The 24,786-nt window shown below is 27.1% G+C and overlaps 1 protein-coding gene across 1 annotated transcript in view; it reads left to right on the forward strand.

Annotated features, from left to right (window-relative positions):
* Positions 1–9,408, forward strand: part of LOC100205269 (protein HID1) — a 79,334-nt gene extending 69,926 nt beyond the window's left edge. The window contains exons 24-28 of the mRNA XM_065803730.1: positions 611–747; positions 3,085–3,176; positions 7,955–8,054; positions 8,170–8,228; positions 9,280–9,408. Coding sequence (XP_065659802.1) covers positions 611–747; positions 3,085–3,176; positions 7,955–8,054; positions 8,170–8,228; positions 9,280–9,343 — 452 coding nt within the window. The 3' untranslated portion in view covers positions 9,344–9,408. The remainder of the gene's footprint in view (positions 1–610; positions 748–3,084; positions 3,177–7,954; positions 8,055–8,169; positions 8,229–9,279) is intronic.
* The last annotated feature ends 15,378 nt before the right edge of the window (positions 9,409–24,786 follow it).

The following is a 24,786-nucleotide window of genomic DNA, read 5'->3' on the forward strand; positions in this document are numbered from 1 at the left end:
TGCTTAACAAAAAATGCAAGAGGTTTAAAATAAATATGTCATATTGGTAGAACCATCCAAAAGTCCTTTAGTGAGAAAATAAATCAAATTCATGGCTTCTAACAATCAGACTAGTACTCTTGAATATGTTTATGGATGAAAGAGTATGTTAAGTCCAAGCTGATGGTGAAAAAATCAAAGTGTTGTATACCTATTGAAGGTGCTTCAAGTCCACATTCAGTATATGTTAGTGGAAATTTTTTTTCAATTTTTTAGATTTTTTTGGTTTTTAAAAAACCATCAGAATGCAAAACTTTTAAGCATAGATAGCTGCAGAATTATAACAACTGCCATAGTGTCTATTGAAAGTGTATCTTACTATTTTGTTTGATAACCACAGCGTTATTTAAATAACTTGTATTTAGTGGCAAAAGTTAACAAAATGATTCAGTTAAAGCAATAAATAGACCAACTATTACCAAAATAGACCAAATATTGCTAAAGTACACTTATAACTTTATTCTTAGTGTTTTGAACATATTTTTTGTTTATTTCAATTTTTTAATTTTGCAACTTCCTCGTAAGTCACCCTTTTATTACCACTTTTTTTAAAAAATATGTTTGAATTTAGTTCAAAATCCAAATTCTTCTGAGCAAATTACCATGCCAGAATCAAGTCAAGGTGAAGGTGTGTATGATGTTACTGCAAACAGAGAAAAAAACTTAAGACAAACAGAGAAAGGAGTATTTGTGCCTACGGTAGATTGGGTGAGTAATAATGTTTACTCTTTTTTTTTTAACATTGAACACCCTGAGCACTTTAATGTTGTGTAATTCAAAAAAATATTTTAATTTAGAGTACACTTTATATTGTTATTAATAATTATTGTTTCAAAAAGTTTCAAAATTCTCTTAAGATAAATTACTGTATAAAATAAAATCTAATTCGTATCTTTAAACTTTTATATATGATAGAAATTCATCTCTATGTTAACTTATCGAAATTCTGAAATTAGTTTTATCAGAGTTAGTTTGTTTATTGCAACTAAAAAATGCTTTTATTTACCATAATTAAATAGTTAAAGGAAAAAAAATTATAAGGAAAAAATACATTATTCTTCACTGTAGAAGTGATTCCATGGCCTTGGAAAAATTTTGACTTACAACTGCAAAGTTATATCAGGCTTAAACTAAGAGAAAAGATGTTAATACTTTGTCTACATCATTTTTTGATGTTGTTACTTTATTAAGTTACTTATTCGATTTCAAGTTTTTAAAAGATTTTTTATACCTTAATTGTGTATGGAAGCAAAAGGGGTCGGGGATAAATATGAAGATTAAAGAAAGATAATGTGTTGATTAGTTTTGTTATCTTGGAGACGGTAGATCAGCTGGTGGAGTAGAATAAGCATCAATAGCAAGAGCTTAAAACAAGACTTTAAAGTTATTGATGATGATGTTTTTTCTCTGCTCTTTTCTCCTATTTAACTTTCTTTAAATGTCAAAAGTGTCTCTGCTAACTTCTTTATTAAGCTTTTACTAGTTTTCATGTTGTTGTTTTTTTTTGCTGTGATTTTTGATCCAAAAGCTTATTAAAAAGAAAAAATATCTTTCTCAAGTAAGGAGTGGAGTTGAATACAACCATTAGTTTATTAAACTATTTTATATATTTTTTTTTAAACACTCAACTTGGCGAGTAGAATATTTTGGTGCTTATATTTTGTATTATCTCTCTGTATTTTTAAAACAAATGTAAAGCCAAAGGCAATCTTACAAAAATTTTATTTTACAAAACGTTACAAAAATTTTTTAAAAAGTATACTTGAGATGATGTATATGGTAAAAAATTTTTTACATTCAAAAAAGCCTTAGTATTTTTTTAGAAAATACTTAAGATATTGGTTATAATAATTGGTTTTGTAATAGGTCATATTGGTGGTTCATATTGCTGCATATGATAAATTACTTTTAAAAAATAGGGAAAATCACACTTTTAAATGAAGATTCAGGTGTTGAAATTTTCTACATAAAGCTATTCAGGATGTGATAAAGCTATTCAGGATGTGTATACAGAATACTGTTAGAAAAGAACTAGATAATACAAACAAAACAAGGCCAACAAGCAATTGCAGAAAAATCTTATAAAAGAGATGCCAAAAATATAATTGTAAGTCAAGATATAAGAAATGAGAAATACAGCTAAATCATCTACGCCACATTGTTCAGTTTTAGATGAATCTAATTCCGACAGAGAAGACAAGTTTCAAAAAAAGTTTGATAAAAAAGAAAAAAGGAGAAGATCAAAATTATTTTTTTTATATAAAAATACTTTTGATACAAGTGTCATGGATGACTGTAAAGTTATGGAAGAAGTGGAATGCTTAATTATTAAATCAGTTTTTGAGGGAATTGAAGAATACCCAAAAATGATACAGAGGTGTGCTGAATACTTATTTGTATGACAGCCTCTAAAGCAAGTGTAAAGAAGCTATTTTCTGCACTTAAGTTTATATTAAGTGATCTGCATTCCTCACTTAAACCTGATATATATTATATATATATTTGATTTATTTTACCTAGAGATGCTACGGAGTTGCTACGGAGCTGGAGTTAAACCCAAAAATTTTAATTGAGCATGGAGTCAAAGCCAATTTTTAAACCTTGCCTCCGATTCCTTGATGAAATGTATCAGTTGCTAATGTAGAAAAAGATCATTATTATTAATGTAGAAAAAGATCATACTTATGTTTGAAATTTATTAGTTATGTAGAAAAATATTTTATGTTTAAAATCTTAATATTAAGAAAAAAATATGATATTTTTACTCACTTAAATTACAAATTTATCTTTATAAATTTTTATTTGAAAACAATTTTTTGTTATGTAATGAAGATAATGAATATTATATATGAAGATTTTTAAAAATAAAGATAAGTAAAAGTAGTTCACCATAGCTCCATGGCATTGAATATGGTGTCTATTATGTTTAGTGATTTTAGATACTAGTGTACAGACTGGTTCAAACTAGGATATTTTACTTTGTATTATATAAGTATAAATGTAAAATGTTAAAAACAGCTTTGTTAATTTTTATTGATTTTAAAGGTATATTCATGGAAGCAAAAACTTCCCCTACAGACCATAATGCGACTGTTGCAAGTTCTTGTACCTCAAGTAGAAAAGATATGTATAGATAAGTAAGTAATAGATTTAACTTTTAAGAGGATTTATATACATGCATACAGACACACACATACACACACACACACACACACACACACACACACACACACACACACACACACACACACATATTTATATATATATATTCACTATTCCCTCCCTTATAGACCCATAGCTTTTAAAGTTCAGTTTTGTTATCACAAAACTGAAAGATATATTTTTAGTTTTTCAATTTCAAACTCAACCCTCCCTCCACCATTTTCCCACTTCCCTGGAAATATTTATACTATTTTTAAAACTTTAAGGTTTAATATAATTAGATGAAATTATGTGTATGTACAAATCAGAAACACAATTCAATGATAACAGTTGAATGATGTAATACAATACTATCATTTGTTTATTAAATTAAATAACTTTAAATTAATTTTCTCATCTCTTTTGTAGTTGTTTTTTTTTGCATGACTTTAACTGCTTGTTAGACACAAATGCTGCTTTATTGTGTTGTAGTTTATTTATTGTCTCTATTCTAATATTTTTTTAAAGTTGTGTGTATTTTCTTGTTTTTTTTTAAACTGTAGGACAATTTTTCATAATTGCCTTTATTATAAAAATGGGCACTAAGTCTTGATCAGGTATATTCTAAGCATCTACAACAATGTGAAGAAATTATATCTGAAAAATGAAAGTTTCTTACTATTTTTCTTCTTACTTTCTGATTATGTTTAAATTAAGATTCTTTCTGATTATGTTTAAATTTAGAAGACAAACTGTAAGAAACTCACTCGTAGACATTTTTAGGTTCTTTATGTCAGTTTATGTGATCTTGTCGCTGTTTTGTGATCTAAACATTTGAATTAGATAACCTTGTAATCTTCTATCAAATAATTTTAGAAGTTTTATCTTCTTTTTTTTTGTATCAAATTTTAGTTGCTAATTGTTAGACTCTTTTTATAAGAATAATATCTTTAGCCTAGTGTGGGTTGCATATTTGAAATGCATATTCTAAATGAGGTTGCACAAGTACTGTGTATAAAAATTTCATTTTTTTTTTCATTGAGATAGGTGAACGTGTGTTTTAATAATCTTAATTTACTATAAACTTTGTTAACAATGGCCTCATTATGATGTTACCATTTTAAACATTTGAAATATATCAATGATGTCTCTATTCAATGATGTCTCTTTCAACTCTTTTATAATGGTTCTTAATTCAGCAGTGTTGCATTTGAGTGTGTATTTGATTTTTGGGTTATCATGGTCTACATGCATTTTTCTGCATTATTTTGTATTTATTGCTATTAAAGCTTATTTTAGTCATTTGTTGCTTATTTTAGTCAAGAGATAATGAAAAACAATTTAATGTGAATTTATTTTTTTTCTCGCTTTTGGGTCATCTGCTGCATATAATTTTGCTCTGTTATTCAAATTCTTTATTAAATCATTAATGGAATTACATAAAGTTAAGGACTGGTCCTTGTGGTACTCTACTTTTCACTGTCTCCCATTCTGATATATATTTCCCAAGAACTACTCTTTGTTTTCTGATATTCAAAAATGTATTGCATCTAAATAATAATTCCTTCATAACATTTGATTCCAAATTAAAGACCTCATTCTAAAAGAATGAGGTCGGCAATAATTTGCCGACCTCAATCTTTTAGAGGATGTTTTTTTTTGCCAACTTGAAAAGGTCAGCAAAAAAAAAATTTGATACAAAGGTCTTACTGTAAAACATAGAAACGAGGTAGATGGCTCTTTCTTTAAGATCAGTTAGCATATCTAAAGTTTCTAGAAAGTTTGTAATGCAGCTTTTTGCTTTTATAAAGCCATTTTGGTCTTCATTTATTAAATTGTTGTCAATAAGATGCTTTTCCATCGTATCTATATCTTCTCCATTATTGTATCTCTGGCAGTTCTTTCCATTAGCTTGAAAACAGTTAAAGTTTACAAAATTTGTATGTTGTCATATGTTATCAGCTTTTAAGCGACTTCTTTTTTTAAATAACTGTAATGTTTGCTTCTAGCCAAAGTTCTTGTAGTGTATTTGATTTGCGTGAGTGATTGAAAATAATGCCCAATGGCTGGCTAAGACATCCAGCACAATTATTAAAGACAAATGGGTGAATTTCATCGCTTTCTGGATTTATTTAAATTAAATTTAGCATCGGTTTGCTATACTAATTCATTTTAAAATGGGTTCAGACAAACTGTATTTGTTACACTTTCACATAATGGAATATCCTCAAGATTTTCATTTGTAAATACAAAACAGAAGAATCAAATGGTTAACTATAACCTGGTTGTAATTAAACAACTTGTTATTATTGGTAATAGGTGGCCTTATGTGGTCATTTATTATTATCAGTAATAAGTTGTTATCAACTTGTTATTATCAGTAATTAGTGATCATATGGCTAGTGATCCCATGCTTTAAGTTTACTATTAATTTATTTGTAAATTTGTTTGTAAATTTGTTTAATATTAATTAATTTGTAAATTTGTTTCAGGTTATTATGATTGTGCAATCTTTTTGATTTTTTTTTCTTTTTTTTTTTTACTTTGTATTTAATTTTTATTTTTAAAATTGTTTCGTGCTTAAGTTTTGCATCCATCTATAGAAATTTTTGATTATTTCTAAAGTTGATTTTATTTGACTTTTGGTATACATTGAAAAATTGTGCATCATGTTGCATGGTATTAAAGTTAAAATCATAAATTTGATGACCTCTAAAGGCTTGATTTGAGTTAAACTTCGAAATGAGTTTGCCATCAAGAATAAATCAAGATTTCTAAAATCATTTGCTTATAGTTGAAATAATGGTTTTAAAACATTGAATTAAGTAAGGTTCCTTAACACAGTTGATAAATGATTCTTTTGGTCCCATACTAATACTTTGATACTCATTGTTCTATTTGCTATTTAAAGATGGGAAGTTAAAATTACCTTAAATCCAATCATCGACGTGTTCCTCCAAGAATTTTTTCTTTTAAATGCCTAAGACTTATTTTGTACTTGTTCAATACCTCAGTTATTTTCTTAAATATTGTTAATGGTTTTTTTATCAATTAGAGTTATTGCAGCTAACCAAATTTGAAGTTCTGATTTTTTAATACAACAACATAGATTTCTTTCTTGTTCAATTTCTTTCCATCAAAAAGCAAAGTACCATTTTGTTTTTAATGAATTTCTTCATAGTTTTGGTGCATTTTCTGTGATTTTCTATACCATGATCTAATTGTTGTTTGCAAACTCTTGCTGATTTCAAAACTCTTAAATTTGTTATGTTTTAAATTTCTATTTTTGTGGTGGAATATTAAATTTTTTTTTTTTACTCTAGCAAGATATTCAACATCAACAGTTTCTAAAGATGTATTGATATAATAGATGCAATTAAAGGTGCTATTTTTTTTTGATGAAGGAACGTTATTTATACTACTGATTGAGGCATTTAGTGCAACTTATTTTGATGGATGCATTTTTAAATATGTTTTTGTTGTATAGCCTACTTATTCTTCTGATTTAGTCTGCACTTCATAAAGATGTTTTATTTTCAATTTTCAACCATATTAGTTATTTTGGTAATAATTAACACATCATGAGAGCAAATAAAATAGTTGTATATTTTGTTTGCTCTTATGATATTTCAAAAGCAAATAAAATTTATTATGCTTTCAGCTTTCTTAGAATTTATTTTTCTGTTATGAATAAAAAATTCAACATTCCTCACAATTTTTTTTCTTCATTGCTGTTTATCTGCTATTTCCAGATTTTTTCAACTGGAGCAAAAAAGTTGATATTTTTGAATAATTGTCATTTATTTTAAGAATTTGTTCATCGTTCTTGTTTTGTATTGATTTTTAATCAAAATATTTAAAATGTTTGGAATGCTAAAAAAGTTAATAATTCAAGTTTACCAATGCTTTATCGAATAACAGATTTCAATAAAAATCAGTATTTAGTATTCACTGGATATTTTGAATACTAGTACATCTTCCATATTACAATTATATGCCGAATACTAGTACATCTTCCATATTACATTTATATGCCGAATACTAGTAGATCTTCCATATTACATTTATATGCCAAATACTAGTACATCTTCCATATTACATCTATATGCCGAATACTAGTACATCTTCCATATTACCTTTATATGCCGAATACTAGTACATCTTCCATATTACATCTATATACCGAATATTTAAAAGTTAGCATTAATCTATATTTTATCTTCAAACCTAAAGTTGAAAAAAAAAGTTTGCCGTTTTGTTAACTCTATTTAAACCTAAACTAAATCTTCATAAAAATAGTTATTGCTGTTTTAAAAATCGTTAAGTTATTGAGCAAAAATTAGGAAGAAATGAATAAAAAACGTTAATGTTGTCTTATCTTCAAAAACTGTGGGGAAAAATAGATAAAAAGCAATGATTTTTTTACCATAGCAAGGTCTTTAAAAACATTTTTTAATTGTCTTGTTTTTTTGCTTTGAGTTTTTTTAGCATGATTGTTAAATTGTTAAGTTTTTAATGGATGTTTTCACCATTGTTTTATTACTTCAGAAATGTAATAATTTATATAAATGAACTTTTTTTTATTTTTTTACTGTTATTTTTATTATTTTAAGATACTCGAGTTAAATATTACTACTTAAGAGATAAAATGTGTTATTTGTGAGAAAAATTTCATAAAATAAAGTTACTACTATAACATATAAATTATACCAATTTTATTTTGTACGAATTCCTTTAAATTCGGAATATTAAAAACATTGATTTTATTTTAAAGAGGGCTTACCGACGAATCAGAAATCATTAAGTTTTTGCAACATGGAACCTTAGTTGGATTGCTACCGGTTCCACATCCAATATTGATTAGAAAATACCAGGTATATTTTTAAATTTAGTCGTTTTAAGTTTTAAACTTAATGTCAATTTTTTAAATTTGAAATTTTATTTACAAAAATGATTTCTTTTGTCTTACAACTCATCTTATGATACCAGGCAAATAGTGGTACACAACTTTGGTTTCGAACATATATGTGGGGAATCATCTACTTACGGTAAGAGGCGTTAATAGTTAATTTAACTCAGTAGTTTCAATTTTTTTGCAGATTTTTTTTGCAGTTTTTTTTTGCAAGCTAAACCATGCTTAACTCTCTCCAAAATTTTGCTTCTAAAAAATGTAACAATACTGATTTTTTTTCGATATGTTTTCAACGTGCTTCAATAAGATTCGTTTACAATACCTTTATTATTACTGTCATAAGTGGAAAGGAAAAGTTAAAAAGAATGTAAAGGAAGTTGCAAAGTAACGTCACAAGTAATAAACTTTTTAAAATAATCCACCGATTTTTTTTAAATTGATTTTTTCTATAACTTAGCAAATTTTACAATAAAAACTTTTAAATTTTTATTTTTCATTCTTAAACTTTTTAAATTTTTATTGTGGCTTTTTTTTCCGTCGTTTATTCTCATTGTACATTGTGTTAATTCTCATTGTACATTGTGTTAATTCTCATTGTACATTGTGTTAATTCTCATTGTACATTGTGTTAATTCTCATTGTGCATTGTGTTAATTCTCATTGTAGATTGTGTTAATTCTCATTGTGCATTGTGTTAATTCTCATTGTACATTGTGTTAATTCTCATTGTGCATTGTGTTAATTTTTTTTTTAATTAAATAATTTTTCACTGTATAATAATTTCGGTGTTCAGAAAATCTCTAAAAGCGATTTTAGAATTCAGGGCTATTGTTATTGATTCAGCGGGCCCAAATTAAAATGTTTTTTTTTTACAAAAATGTAAAGTTTATTGCTTCTGGCACTTTGCTTTTAGGTAAGTTTAGTCTAAAATATGGTGAGTTATAATAATTTCATTGCATCTGTAATGAAATTATCGTAATGAGGGTCATTCCTTTACCCAATAATTATCAGGTAAGGAATGACTACGTTACATTTTTTTTTAATTTCAAAATCGAATAAATAAGTTAAAGTAGCGTTCTGCATCATACGATTGTCCTTACAATGAATGCTGTTAGATTCTTAGTCTTTATTTGAATTTGTCAACACTTTGAATGTAATAATAAATTAATTTGATGTTTTTTCTATAGAAACATTGATCCGCCCATATGGTACGACACCGACGTTCGGCTCTTTGAGATTCAAAGAGTTTGATTTAAATGTATTGATTTTTTGCTTCAGCAAATTTATTTATTTTACAATATATTTTATTTATACTATCTTTGCTTTGTGTCTAAAATTTTTTTTTTATGTTTTTTTACTGGTCCACAAGCTTACCTTTAAATATAAAAAGGTGCGTTAGTAAGATTTTATTTCTATTGTTTAATTTTACCTAATAATCTTAATAAATTTAACGCTCTGTTGAGTTGAGGAGTTTTGATTTATTTTTTATAAAAATCTATATTTTATTTTCGGAGACAATGAAAATTTTCAATATTTTAGATATTTTTTTGTTTTTAGCCTTAAACTGTTAATAGTTGAGCTGTTGTATTTATCAGCCCAACTATTTTTAAAAAAAAGATTTTCATATTATTATTTTATTGTTCAAAGCGCTAAAGTAAAAAAAAGATGGCGTTAAATATTGAAAAAGTTATAAATCAGCAAGATCTAACTCATTGTTGCACTATGCGTCGCTAAAAGAGAAGATATGATAGTAAATAGAGACGCATCGATTATTTTATTTTATACTGATTCACAAGTCATCAAATGTTTTTTTTATGCATAAAATAAAACTTTTTATGCATATAAACTGCATTATTTTTCTCGACTAATATGGATTTTGATATAAAAAAAAAAGAGAAATCAATCGTTTCAGTATTGAAAACTATTCCGCTTATTTATTGTAGCAGGTTACTAAGATATATCTGTAGAGATTGGAAAAAAGAGAAGCAGATTTAAAAGAACTCTATTAGTCATGTTTTTTTGATGTGAAACTCCTAATACTATTTTATAGAACTTCATTAAGTTCCCGACTGTCATCATTGCTACTTCCAATTTGATTCTCTATTGCAAATGTTTAATTTTCAATACTCGTTCCTCAATAAATTAATACACTTAAATATGAGTTTTTAAAAGGTTAGAATTGGTTAATGTGGTTGCCCAAGAAATAAATCTTGATTTTTTCAAAACAAAAAAAAAAAAAACCTTTTTCATGAGCAGAATTTTATCCTCTTTAAAATGGTGTATAAATCTTATATGTTCAATTTATATAAAGTTTTTTTTTTTTTCATTTTTATATAGTGGTATTTAAGGTTTTTTTTCGCATTGTTGTTTTTCACGTTTTTCTTCATTTGTAATTTCAATATCTTGGGTTTATCTCCTCAGATAATCCTCAACTCCGTATCAAACGTAATGTCTTGTGGTGTATGCAACATAAAATATATTATTTATTTGATTTTTATGAATGTATATGAGGTGTAATGACTTATTTGTATTTTTTATTACTTCTAACTCTTTTAGACATAAATATATAACAATGGCCAATGGAAATAAGCAATCTAATGCAAGAAAAGTTAAAAGAAAGGCTCCTCCCAATCGGTTTAGGAAACAGGAAAAAATTGATCTTTCTGCCAAAACACACTGTTTAAATACAATAAGCATGTGTTCTAGTGCAAAAAAATTAAATATGGGTATTTACAATCAATTGGAGTGTCGTGATATGTATGACTATAACATGCTTATTAACTTTTCTGTTCTCGAAAATATTTTTTTGGAAATAGCTTGTCCAAAATGTCATATGCTAACCATTGAGTTATTTGATAACACACAAAAAAGAATGGGATTTTCACATAATCTCGAGTTCAAATGGAGATCTTGTGACCAATGGAGTCTAACAGTTTACTCATCTAAAGAATGTGTAAAGAATAGCAGTAATACCACTGGAAGAAATATATTTGAAGCAAATGCAAGAGCGGTGATTGCTTTTCGAGAAATTGGTCGAGGTCATTCAAGTTTAAACACATTTACTCAATGCATGAACATATATGGTTTAGCCAAAAACGCTTTTGATAACCTAATTTCAAATGAGATATATAATGCATATAATGAGGCAGCTTTAAAAAGCATGAAAAAAGCTGCAGACGATCTTCAAGATTCTTCAGATGGTCCAACACAACAGCGTATAAAAATAGACGGAGCGTGGCAGAAAAGAAGCCACTCATCTCTTAATGGATTTGTTACTGGTATCGTTGAAGATAAAGTCGTAGATGTACAAGCTTTTTCCAAACATTGTAAGGGTTGGCTTATGTGGGAGAAGCAAAAAGGGTCACCAGGTTATGAAAGATGGGAAGCAGAACATGTATGCAATATTAATCATGTTAAGTCATCTGGAGCTATGGAGGGAGCTGGTGCTGTTAAAATCTTTGAATGTTCTGTAGAAAAGAACAACTTAATTTACAGAGAATACTTAGGAGACGGAGATTCTTTGTCTTTTAAAGAAGTCATAACAGCAAATCCCTATAAAGACTTTGGTATAACACCTCTCAAATTGGAATGTATTGGGCATGTTCAGAAGTGCTTAGGTACTCGTCTTAGAAATCTTGAGATATCACATAAAGGTACAAAGAATCCTATATCAGGAAAGGGAAAGTTGACTGAAAAAACAATCAATTCTATGCAAACCTATTATGTAAAAGCTATAAGAAACAACTTAGACAATGCCTATGCCATAAAAAAAGCAATCAGTGTTGTTTCACTGTACTGCGTTTACCGATGAGAACCAGCGGCATGGAATGTGTCCACGCGATGACACTTCTTGGTGCAAATGGTTAGATAAGACTAATAAGACAAAAACATTCAAAAACACCATAAGTTTACCAATGTCCATTCATTGCCTTTTAAAACCATTCTTTGTAAGTTTATCAGAAGATGACTTATTGAACAAATGTGTTCACGGCCAAACTCAAAACACTAATAAATCGTTTAACTCAGCTGTATGGACTCGCTGTCCCAAAAATGTTTTCATTAAAAGAAGAACATTTGAGTGTTCAATTAACTCAGCTGTTTTACATTACAATGATGGGAGTGGCGGAGTGAATGCAGTTTTAGGACATTTTGGCTTACGTGGAAAGGTAACCGCTGAAAGTTCTATTGCACGAGACTGCAAACGTGTTGCAAGAATGGAAAAGCGATCCAGTCCAATCGTTAAAAAACAAAGAAAATAATTAATAGCAGTCAAAAAAGGATATGTGGATAAAGATAATGAGAATGAAAAGTGTGAATCTTATGTTGCTGGTGGTTTTTAACATCTTTTTTTTATTATTTTAGACAAAAACTTGATTTTCTTATGTTTATGGTTTTACATAATTTTTAAGATTTTAAAACATGATATCTCAAGATTGAATGGATGAAATATGTTGAAATTTTCAGGAAATACTCATATATTATATATAATCCATACATCATAGGCTTTTCTTTTATTGAGGTAAATAACTTCTTAATTTGTGACATTTATACAAATAATGCTATGTCTTTAGCACTCTTTTTACTAATAGAGGCATAACTTTTGACTAAATGAGTCAATCAAAAAGTTGGTATGACAAATGGATTTTACTAATATCTTGAAGCTATGTTGAAATTTTGATGTAGTTAACATGTTCATATCTGCAGATATCGTGTTTTGAAATATTGTATTTTTTTGTCTCATTTTAGCAATAAAATAGGGTAATCGAGGCAAAAAAAAATTTGGTGTCTTTAAAATATTTTTTTAGTCAAGGCCATTTATATATTCCAAAATTTGGTTATTTAAATTCACAGGGTCAAAAAAAAGTTGGTTTCTTGGGCAACCCCCTTAATGAGTTTTATACTGTTGGAGTCTGTCTTTGAATTGTTCTGTTGCGGAAAACCTAATAATCTTTAATTTAAAGTAGACACAGAGCAACATTTTAAAAATAAATTTGTAGGTCACTAGATGATTTTTTTTTGGTATATTACTTCGAATTATTAATATAAAAAAAAGGTGTTGTATTTACTAGAACGAGCGATAATTTGTGAAAAACACAATGTTATAAGTTTTTGAATATATATATATATATATATATATATATATATATATATATATATATATATATATATATATATATATATATATATATATACACTTATCTAATTTAGGCTTCTACTGCCAGTTTCTTTCAGTTATTGTATGAAAACATGTTATTATAAATAACGGCAGTCCGAAAAAACAAAAATATTAAAATAGATATCTGAGAAAGAAAAAAAATAAACTTCGAGTGAAAATGTTTTACTTGACTCAAACATTTTTTTGAAAAGTTTCTTACGGAGAATACTTTTCGCAAGCTTGGTTTATAATGAAACATGTTGCTTTTTTCATTAAATTGTAGAATTAGAATTATACTATCGAATTGCAATGAGTGTAATCTGACAATTTTTCAAATAAACTGTTTAATGTTGATTTATAACCGAATTATTCATATTTTATAGCAGAAAACAATCATAAAAGTCAAAATATTTTTATAATAAATAACTTTTTGACATGCTACTCTTTTCTAATGTTTAATCTAGGTTACAAACACGAATATTGGAAAGTATGGTATATATATCCCTCGTTGAGCGAAATAGACAAATATGAGCCTTTTTAACAACCTCTCGTGCTACTTAAAATATTCAAAAATTTCAAATTTACTTAAATTTTTAATAGCGCGATATAATTTAAGAGGAGTTAATTTATTCGGATTTGTTGAAAAATTTAAAGTATGTTATTTGGAACCTGGAAAAATAAAAGTTTAACTTTTCGTTGTTTTTTTTAATCCTTAAAGATTTTTAGAACTTTTGAGAATCGCGTAATTTACAAAGTAAAAAAGTAAAAGATGTCCTTAACTACATCGGCAGCCGTAGCCAGTCCAGCACAGTCATTCAAAATGAAGAAAAAACGGCAAAATTTATATAACCATCGCATTTTTAATATGTTATAAATGAACAGTTAGTTTTTTTTTGTCTAAAAATCAATTACGTGATTTTAAGTTATTTTTACGCGCAACAACCAGCAAAACGTGCGCATATCTAAAAAATACGCGCGTTTGATATTTTACACGCGCAAGCAGAATTTTTTTTTTTAATTTTACTTCTCAAATCAAGTAATAGTTCGCATGATAAACAATTTATTTTTAAACTTTTTAACTCACTTTAATCAGTCGTGATCACTCGGTGCACTATTATCCAGACTTAAGTCATAACACGGCGATCCATACTACAAGCCTTGCCAACGCGGAAATGGCGTATCTGACAGGGGGCCTATTTTATAAACAGCAAAAACTAAAATTAAAGCAAGACATATATATATATATATATATATATATATATATATATATATATATATATATATATATATATATATATATATATATATATATATATATAATCGACAAATAAACGTTAAATAAAAAAAAGACAGCAAATTTCAAATAAATAAATATATATACACACATAAACACACACACACACACATACACATATATATATATAAGCGACAAAAAAACTTTAAAAAAGTCAGTTAACTTTAAATAACTCTCTCTCTCTTTCTCTCTCTCTCTCTCTCTCTCTCTCTCTCTCTCTCTATATATATATATATATATATATATATATATATATATATATATATATATATATATATATATATATATATATATATATATATATATATATATATATATATATATATATATGTATATATATATATATATATATATATAAACTTTAAATAAAAACTTTAAAAAGAATTTTAAATATATATATACATATATATAATATTTTGTTTTAAAATATTGTCAGAGAATTTATGACAATTTCAATATTTTTTGAGCTGGTTCTTTATTTGAACGTGGAGTCAGAAGTTTAATAAATTGTTCAAAAAAATGTTTGAAAGAATATTTCCATGATGTCGCTGCATCTCAAAGTTGTTAAACTCTGAAACCATCATTAGAATATTGCTTAATGATACTTTGCATACACTCTCCTTAATTGCATTGAAAACTATGAAAGAAAATATTACCCATTGACAAGTATTATCTGTGGGAATATTAAGCCCACCACGGTCGATTGAGTCTATGTATTGTCCATACTTTTGGAGGTAAAAAGTGGTTTTATCAAGCAATCCAATTTCTGATAGTTCTTTATCATTACGAGTTAAATACCCTGATATATATATATAAGAGCCATATTTGTGTCAGGAGAAATAAAAGATTTGAGATCTGGTAGATCAAATGTCAAATATCTCAGCAGAGGTCTCATTCAATAAAAAACCACAATTTGATAAAAATGAGTTGTACCAAGACTTATCTCAAAAGCTGGGTTATCAAGTGATAGCAAAAGCTAAGCTCTTGAAGTATTCAACTTTTCAATCACTTGTTGTACTGTTATGAAATATGTACCTCCTGAACCTTGGCACAATTTGCTAAATTCTTTTTCCAATGGATCAGTAGAAAACTCACTAAGAATGACATATTGATGTGAGCTTTCCAATAATGATTTACATAGTTCAACAACACCATTGCATGTGTGGTAAATTGAATGTGCAGTATCGCAAGTAAGTTGTTTCTCCCTTTTACCTTGCTTTTCAGCCATCTTTAAAGCCATATTTTCAAAATATTTTCAAATCTATTATCATTAGGATCTCTAATTACTTCTTGAAGTTCACCATTGAATCTAATATCAGCATCTGTTCCCTTAACATTGAGAACTTTCCACCATGACACAACAATGTTAAAAAAATCTGCTGTATCTTGTCTTTCTTTTATATGCTGCAGTCCTGGATGATTAATTAAAGCATGGCAAGTTTTGTCACAAAATACCCATAAACAGGTTGAAAAAAACCTGAAACTGACTGCCTCTCAATTGGCTCTGGAAATATTGAATTTTCATTTAAATTGGATAGTTTTTTAAGATGATCCCATTGTGCTGCTTTACATGCTACTTTACATACTCCTTTATCATAAAAAATAAGTTGACCAGTTTTTTCAGTAAGCCAATTATTTCTAATGTTTTTAAGCAAATAGAAATAATCAAGATTAAGAAAATATCATCATTAGTCAACCAGGGTTTATCTGGAGCTGATCTTTCAAAAATTTTTAAAAATGCCTGATTAATTCTGTTTCCATCGCATATTATAGCTTTAACTTGACCTGAAGACTCCTTTATTGATTGGATAGTGTTCAAAAAGAAATTGAGAGTTTAATTTACTTATAGGTATTATTTTGGAAATGAATGATGGTCCACCAAATAAGCAACTAATCGTTAAACCCAATACAGTTTTTACAAGAGAAGTTGAATCATCGATTGCTTTTCCGAATAATGTACCACGATGGTATAACAACATTTTTTTAACATAAACCTCATCATGCAATAAATATCTAAGTTTCTGTTTTTCTTCAACAGATTGAAAAATATTGGTCAAAAAATGTTTTTCACTTAATTTAGAAAATTTTGAAGTTATTCTTGTCAAAGTTCTTACAGAAGGCAATTGGTAATCTGTTCGCAATTGATTATACAAACTTCTGGATGTAGCAAAATACTGAAAAGATCTAATAACAACCTCCTTAGAATAAATCTTACTACCAACACACTGTGTACCCATAGAAGCTAAATGTTCCTAAATTACAATTTCTTTTCAGCCTGGAATTAAATTTTTCAAATAACACAAAACTTCTTTTAAGATAGACTATGTTTTGATTTTTGAAATTCTGTCTTTAGAAATTGTAGGAACTTTATTTTTGGCACCATAATGATAAGTTTCAAAATGCAAATTCTCACTAATTTTGATTAAAAAATATGGAACTCCATTTGAATAAACTTGTGATTGTAAATGAATAGTGTTATTAATCATAAAGCATACTAATGGAACACCTAAATCTCTTTCATTATTTAAAAGAATTTTTTTCATTTCAGCAAAAGTTACTCTATCCTTTTCTAAAAAAAATGGATAGTTCATCTTGAGCAAAATTTTCGAAAACACGAAGAAGCACGAGTTGTTGCACATAATGGAGGAAGATGGGTAGAAATTTGACAAGACGGTATGCCAGGTCAAATAGATGGTAGAAATTTAGGACGATATTTTCCTCTAACTATCTATTTTTTTAAATTTATCGGCCAATGCAACTCACAAACTACAGTGTTATTAGTTACTTTTAAGTTTGCATTTGGATTTACTTTAATCCACATTTGTTTTTTTTTCATTATTTTCATGAAATCGATATACTGAAAGCTTTAAATTATCAGATTTCATTTTTGCAGATAAATAATTTGTAGTGCAGTCATAGACATTTTTTGCCCATATTCTAATCACTAAAATGGCGACTAAAGTTTAAGCGAAATTTAAACTAGTAAATCAAAAAAAAATCTTTTTTCAAATCCATGCTTGATGCAAGCAGAATTCTATTGGGCCTAGAAATTCTTTTTTTGTTATCTTTTGTAGAAGGAAAAATTACTTTTACGCTTTTAAATTTTTTTTATTAATTCAGTGTTCTTATGGGGAAATACAAATTAAATTTTTGTTAACTTAATTAACTTTTTTTGGTCAAATTTTTCCATTTCCTTGTATTGTCATCGAAAATGATTAAGTGTGCAAAATTTGAGCAAAATTGGTTGAGAAAAGAGCTTTCAAAAATTGATTTCAAATTTTGTGGCACACAAACATATATATATAGAAAGTAACCTTATATAAAGCATGGAAAAATAGAGCCCCAGTCAGATATGCGGTTTGGCTAGGCCTGCAGTATAGATTGCCGTGGTTTGCTCCAATTTAACAGCATATTTATATTCACGGTTGAAATTTCGATAAAAGATCGATGTTTTAATACTTTTTCACAGCATTTATTGATTGAATAAAATGTCGGATGAACTGTTGCGTTCATGGCAGGAATCTCTATAGCCCACGGCACAACGGGTACAAAAAAAATTTCGTAAAAATGAAAAAATGATTCCCACAATCTTTTAGGCACTATCCAGCTAAGAAAATGTGAAAATTTCAAAAAATTTGGATCGTCCGAAAAAAAGTGTTCTGAAATTGGCTTAGAAAGGCCAAAAAAGTTTTCCTGGATTATTTTATTATTATTTCTTTATGAAAATATATTTTCTTTCACTATTAGTAGCTATGTTTAGAAACTTAATTTAAAAATTAAACTTTACCAAATAAGTTTTTTTTTAAAAATACTGGTCTTATTATGTTTCTCTCACAAGTAGGAACTGCAATTTATCTTCATGTATTATTTATAATAAACAAAATTTAGTTTTAAAACATGTAAAATGCTTATGCGAAATATCTTTAGAAAATATTGTCAGAAAACTCAAAATGAAGATAAAGGGAAAAAGGGTGTAGGAAAAAAAAAAAAAACGTCGAGTTTAATGTTAACTTTTTATTTTCCCAATTTTCTATCCGGATAGAAACTTTTTTGTCTGGATAGAAGCTATTCTGATTTACGGATATAGTTTTGAACAATTTTTGAACAAAAAAAACAAATGTGGATTAAAGTAAATCCAAATGCAAACTTAAAAGTAACTAATAACACTGTAGTTTGTGAGTTGCATTGGCCGATAAATTTAAAAAAATAGATAGTTAGAGGAAAATATCGTCCTAAATTTCTACCATCTATTTGACCTGGCATACCGTCTTGTCAAATTTCTACCCATCTTCCTCCATTATGTGCAACAACTCGTGCTTCTTCGTGTTTTCGAAAATTTTGCTCAAGATGAACTATCCATTTTTTTTAGAAAAGGATAGAGTAACTTTTGCTGAAATGAAAAAAATTCTTTTAAATAATGAAAGAGATTTAGGTGTTCCATTAGTATGCTTTATGATTAATAACACTATTCATTTACAATCACAAGTTTATTCAAATGGAGTTCCATATTTTTTAATCAAGGTTAGTGAAGATTTGCTTTTTGAAACTTATCATTATGGTGCTGAAAAATAAGTTCCTACAATTTCTAAAAACAGAATTTCAAAAATCAAAACATAGTCTATCTTAAAAGAAGTTTTGTGTTATTTGAAAAATTTAATTCCAGGCTGAAAAGAAATTGTAATTTAGGAACATTTAGCTTCTATGGGTACACAGTGTGTTGGTAGTAAGATTTATTCTAAGGAGGTTGTTATTAGATCTTTTCAGTATTTTGCTACATCCAGAAGTTTGTATAATCAATTGCGAACAGATTACCAATTGCCTTCTGTAAGAACTTTGACAAGAATAACTTCAAAATTTTCTAAATTAAGTGAAAAACATTTTTTGACCAATATTTTTCAATCTGTTGAAGAAAAACAGAAACTTTGATATTTATTGCATGATGAGGTTTATGTTAAAAAAATGTTGTTATACCATCGTGGTACATTATTCGGAAAAGCAATCGATGATTCAACTTCTCTTGTAAAAACTGTATTGGGTTTAACGATTAGTTGCTTATTTGGTGGACCATCATTCATTTCCAAAATAATACCTATAAGTAAATTAAACTCTCAATTTCTTTTTGAACACTATCCAATCAATAAAGGAGTCTTCGGGTCAAGTTAAAGCTATAATATGCGATGGAAACAGAATTAATCAGGCATTTTTAAAAATCTTTGAAAGATCAGCTCCAGATAAACCCTGGTTGACTAATGATGGTATTTTCTTAATCTTTGATTATGTCCATTTGCTTAAAAGCATCAGAAATAATTGGCTTACTGAAAAATCTGCTCAACTTGTTTTTTATGATAAAGGAGTATGTAAAGTAGCACAATGGGATCATCTTTAAAAGCTTTATGAACTTGAATTTAAAAATTTAGTTCAACTATCCAACTTAAATGAAACTTCAATATTTCCAAAGCCAATTGAGAGGCAATCAGTTTCTACCTGATATGGGTATTTTGTGACAAAACTTACCATGCTTTAATTAATCATCCAGGACTGCAGCATATAAAAGAAAGACAAGATACAGCAGATTTTATTAACATTGTTGTGTCATGGTGGAAAGTTCTCAATGTTAAGGGAACAGGTGCTGATATTAGATTCAATAATGAACTTCAAGCAGTAATTAGAGATCCTAATGATAACACAGGTCAACAAAAAAAATTTTTTTTTCTGGTGCCGAGCAAACAATTTGTTTTTTGTATAGCATTTCTCATTTTGATTTCAAATATGTAACTCTTTTTTTACCATCAGGTCAAGTTGTAAAGATATTTAGGTTTAAATCTTAAGTATTTAGGGTAAAGTCCCTTATATATTGTCAAAAAAAAAGTTATTCAAAAGTATGTCAACCTGGGTCTCAAAAGAAGCGTATTTTCATAGAGATTTTAAAAATGTTATTCATTTGTAATAAAAATAAGTATTTTGTGTAATTTTGGTAAATAACATTCTGTTGACTTTTTTTTAAGAGTCTTTAGCATTTTTTCACATAATTTTTTTGTCAATAAATTTTAAGGAAAAATATTTATGTTTTCTAAAATCTCTATGAAAATACGCTTCTTTTGAGACCCAGGTTGACATACTTTTGAATAACTTTTTTTTCGACAATATTAGGGACTTTACCCTAAATACTTAAGATTTGAACCTAAATATCTTTACAACTTGACCTGATGGTAAAAAAAGAGTTACATATTTGAAATCAAAATGAGAAATGCTATACAGAAAACAAATTGTTTGCTCGGCACCAGAAAAAAATTTTTTTTTTGTTGACCTGTGTAATAGATTAGAAAATTTTTTGAATTTTGGAAATATGGCTTTAAAGATGGCTGGAAAGCAAGGTAAAAGGGAGAAACAACTTACTTGTGACACTGCACAGTCAATTACCACACATGTAATGGTATTATTGAACTATGTAAATCATTATTGGATAGCTCACATCAATATCTCATTCTTAGTGAGATTTCTACTGATCCATTGGAAAAAGAATTTAGGAAATTGCACCAAGGTTCAGGAAGTACATATTTCATAACAGTACAACGAGTGATTGAAAAGTTGAATATTTCAAGAGCTAAGTTTTTGCTATTACTTGATAACCCAGCTGTTTAGATAAGTCTTTATACAACCCATTCTTGTCCAAATTGTGGTTTTCTATTGGATAAGCCCTCTGCTGAGATATTTGACAATCTACCAGATCTTGAATCTTTTCATTCTCTAAATACAAATATAGCTCTTATATATATATACATATATATATATATATATATATATATATATATATATATATATATATATATATATATATATATATATATATATATATATATATATATATCAGGGTATTTAACTTGTAAAGATAAAGAACTATCAGAAAATGAATTGCTAGATAAAACCCATTTTTTACCACCAAAAGTATGGACAATACTCAATTGACCGTGGTGGGCTTAATATTCCCACAGATATTACTTGTCAATGGGTAATATTTTCTTTTATAGTTTTCAATGCAATTAAGGATAGTATGCAGAGTATCATTAAGCAATATTCTAATAATGATTTCAGAGTTTTACAATTTTGAGATGCATCGACACCATAAAAATATTCTTTCAAATATTTTTTTGAACAATTTATGTAAACTTCTGACTCCACATTCAAATAAAGAACCAGCTCAAAAAATATTGAAATTGTCGTGAATTCTTTGACAAATTTAAAAACAAAAAAATAAATATATTTTGTTTAATTAAAGTTTACTGACTTTTTAAAGTTAATAAAAACTTTAAAAAGTTTTTTGTTGATTACGGTTTTTTTATTGATTTATATATATATATATATATATATATATATATATATATATATATATATATATATATATATATATATATATATATATATATATGTATATATATATATATATATATATATTTGAAGTTTGCTGACTTTTTTTTTAAGTTTTTTATTGTCAATTATATATATATATATATATATATATATATATATATATATATATATATATATATATATATATATATATATATATATATACATATATATGTAGTTTATATGTTTTGTTTTAATTTCATTTTTTAATTATAAAGTAAATCTTTTTGAGAGAAAAAAGTTTATAGAGTTAAAATAAATTTACTAAACCGATTTTTTTAGTTTTTGCTGTTTATAAAATAGGCCCCCAGTCAGATATGCCGTTTTCGCGTTGGTAAGGCCTGCAGTATAGATCGCCGTGCGGCAAACAAATTAAAATTTTTAGAGATATTCCTTAAGCGCAAAAACCCAAAAAAATATTTTATTTTAGAAAATTTCAAAACAAAGTTGATTTTATCTGTGAAAAGAAATTGAAAACAATTTCAAGTAACATTTATTCTGTGAAGCCCTATTGTTTTTTTAAGTTTTGATTTTAATGCCCACTAATGTGGCTCCATTATCAATCAATAAAGAAATAAAACAAAGAAATATTAAAACGTTTTTGAGTGCTGATCAAATTGTGACTAATAACCTTAATGAAAGAAATAACTTTCTTGTTCAGATTTTGCACATCTTAAGCTTAACTCTTTTAGATATGTCTCCTCATTTCATTAAAATTGAAAATTGGTTGTATAACTATATTACTCAGAAATTTAGATCACAAACCTGTGTTATGAAATAGCACTAAAATGAAAGATTGTGTAGGTGTTTCTTTTGGTAAACGGGTATTTGTTGCTCGAATTCAGGTAGCTCCATCAGATTCTAATTTAATTTTTGTTCTAGAACATTGTCAGTTTCCTGACAGTTTTATTGGCATATTCAATAAAAATAATAGTCAATGTCAAACATTTGTTAAAGTTAGTGTATATCTAAAATAACTGTGTTCTCAACACAGTTTTTTAGATATACTGTATGTTGCATGCTCAAGAAGCATTTAATAGTTGGTTTCTCAAAATTGATAAAGATTTAAGGTATGATAGGTAGAAAATGTTACACAAATAATGTAATATTTTCTAATATTCTTTAACTATAGTCTTTAGATTTTTAAATTTGAAAGTCGATTGTTTGTACATTGCGAACACGTGTTGTATGCTAATGTAACAATGTACCAACTCAAATGCATATATATATATATATATATATATATATATATATATATATATATATATATATATATATATATATACATATGTATATCAGCTTTGGGAGTTAACTTTGGGGTGTTGAAAATCCTATACACCCCCTCCTTACGGACAGCCCTGTTTGTTATATATGCTTATAATTGTTATATGTGTAATGTAAGATTGTATTTGTTATATAAGGTTATATGTGTTTATAGTCTGTATATATATTTATAATATACTGTTTCCATGTTTTTAAAGTGGTGCAACTTAGTAACCTGTAGAGTATGGTTGTTAGGCTTGTCAGCCAAGCTGTGTGCTTATAAATGTCTTATGCCCTATTTTTGTGTGCTATTGTTGTGATGTTATTTTTGTGATTTGTGTTGATAGAGAGCTTGGCTTACCTTTCCGTTGGTGACTATCGATAAAAATGAATTATAGGTAATTTTGTTACATACACTTACTCCTTTTATTTATTCACTAAAAGCCAAGATAGCATTTTGCTATAACTGCAATTTATGTCCTAATTTGATTTTATAATTAGTATTGTTAATACTTTTGATCTTTGACACAAATTTTATAGCTTCTTTTCAATAGATAGTTTCAAATAAATTTTATAGTTTGTTTTCAATAAGTTTCAAATTTTATAGTTTGTTTTCAATAAATTTCAAAATTCACTTTAATATCACAAAAGGCTACCATAAATAAACAGGTAAATTTTTAAATGTGGTGTTTTTTTCTTTTATATTATGTCATAATTCCATAACTTTTTTCTTTTAGATTTATCATGACGTACCATTTATCCAATATAGAAAAAATAGAAAAACAAAATTAATAATTGTAATGTTTTTTTTAAATAGTAAATTTTTGTTAATTTTTTGAAAAGATATATTTTATGAAAAGATATATTTTATGAAGATATATAATTTGTTCATTTTATTTGATATTTCTATATTTCATGCATAATAGTTTTAATTGTTTAACTTAAGTTTATTCCAAAACTGTTATTATCTATTCACCATTTACTAAAACCTATTGAAATAGACTTTAAATAACAAGTTTATTAATGGTTTGTTTGGAACAGACCCACCATGACTCGTATTTTGGGAAAGTGGATTTTGAATTACATTATTTAGATTAATAATTGAATGACATATTTTTAAGGTGTAAAAAAAACTTACTATTGTTGTACTTTGTTAATATGTAAGTAAATGATTCCTTTATTCACTGCCATATTAACTACGCTAACATTGCTTGGGGTAGTGTGAACAAAAGTATACTAGAACCTCTTCATCGTCAACAGAAACACATTGCACGTCTTATAAACTTTAAAGACCGTTTTACTCATGCCAGGCCTCTCTTACTTGAAATGAATATTTTAAATATATATCAGTTAAACGTTTATAATATTTTATGTTTTATGTATAAATGTAAAACCAACGATTCCCCTTCTTCCTTTCATAACCAATACTCAATAAAAGAAAAAAACAAGTACAATCTACGAAATGATAATTCTATTCGACTACAATTTTCGCATACAAATTTTGGTAAATCTTGTGTTTCTTTCCGAGGAGCCTTTCTTTGGAATAAAATAGTTTTGAAACATTTTGACTTTTCT

Source organism: Hydra vulgaris, chromosome 08, assembly GCF_038396675.1.
Source record: "Hydra vulgaris chromosome 08, alternate assembly HydraT2T_AEP".
In the NCBI taxonomy this organism is placed as follows: domain Eukaryota; kingdom Metazoa; phylum Cnidaria; class Hydrozoa; order Anthoathecata; family Hydridae; genus Hydra; species Hydra vulgaris.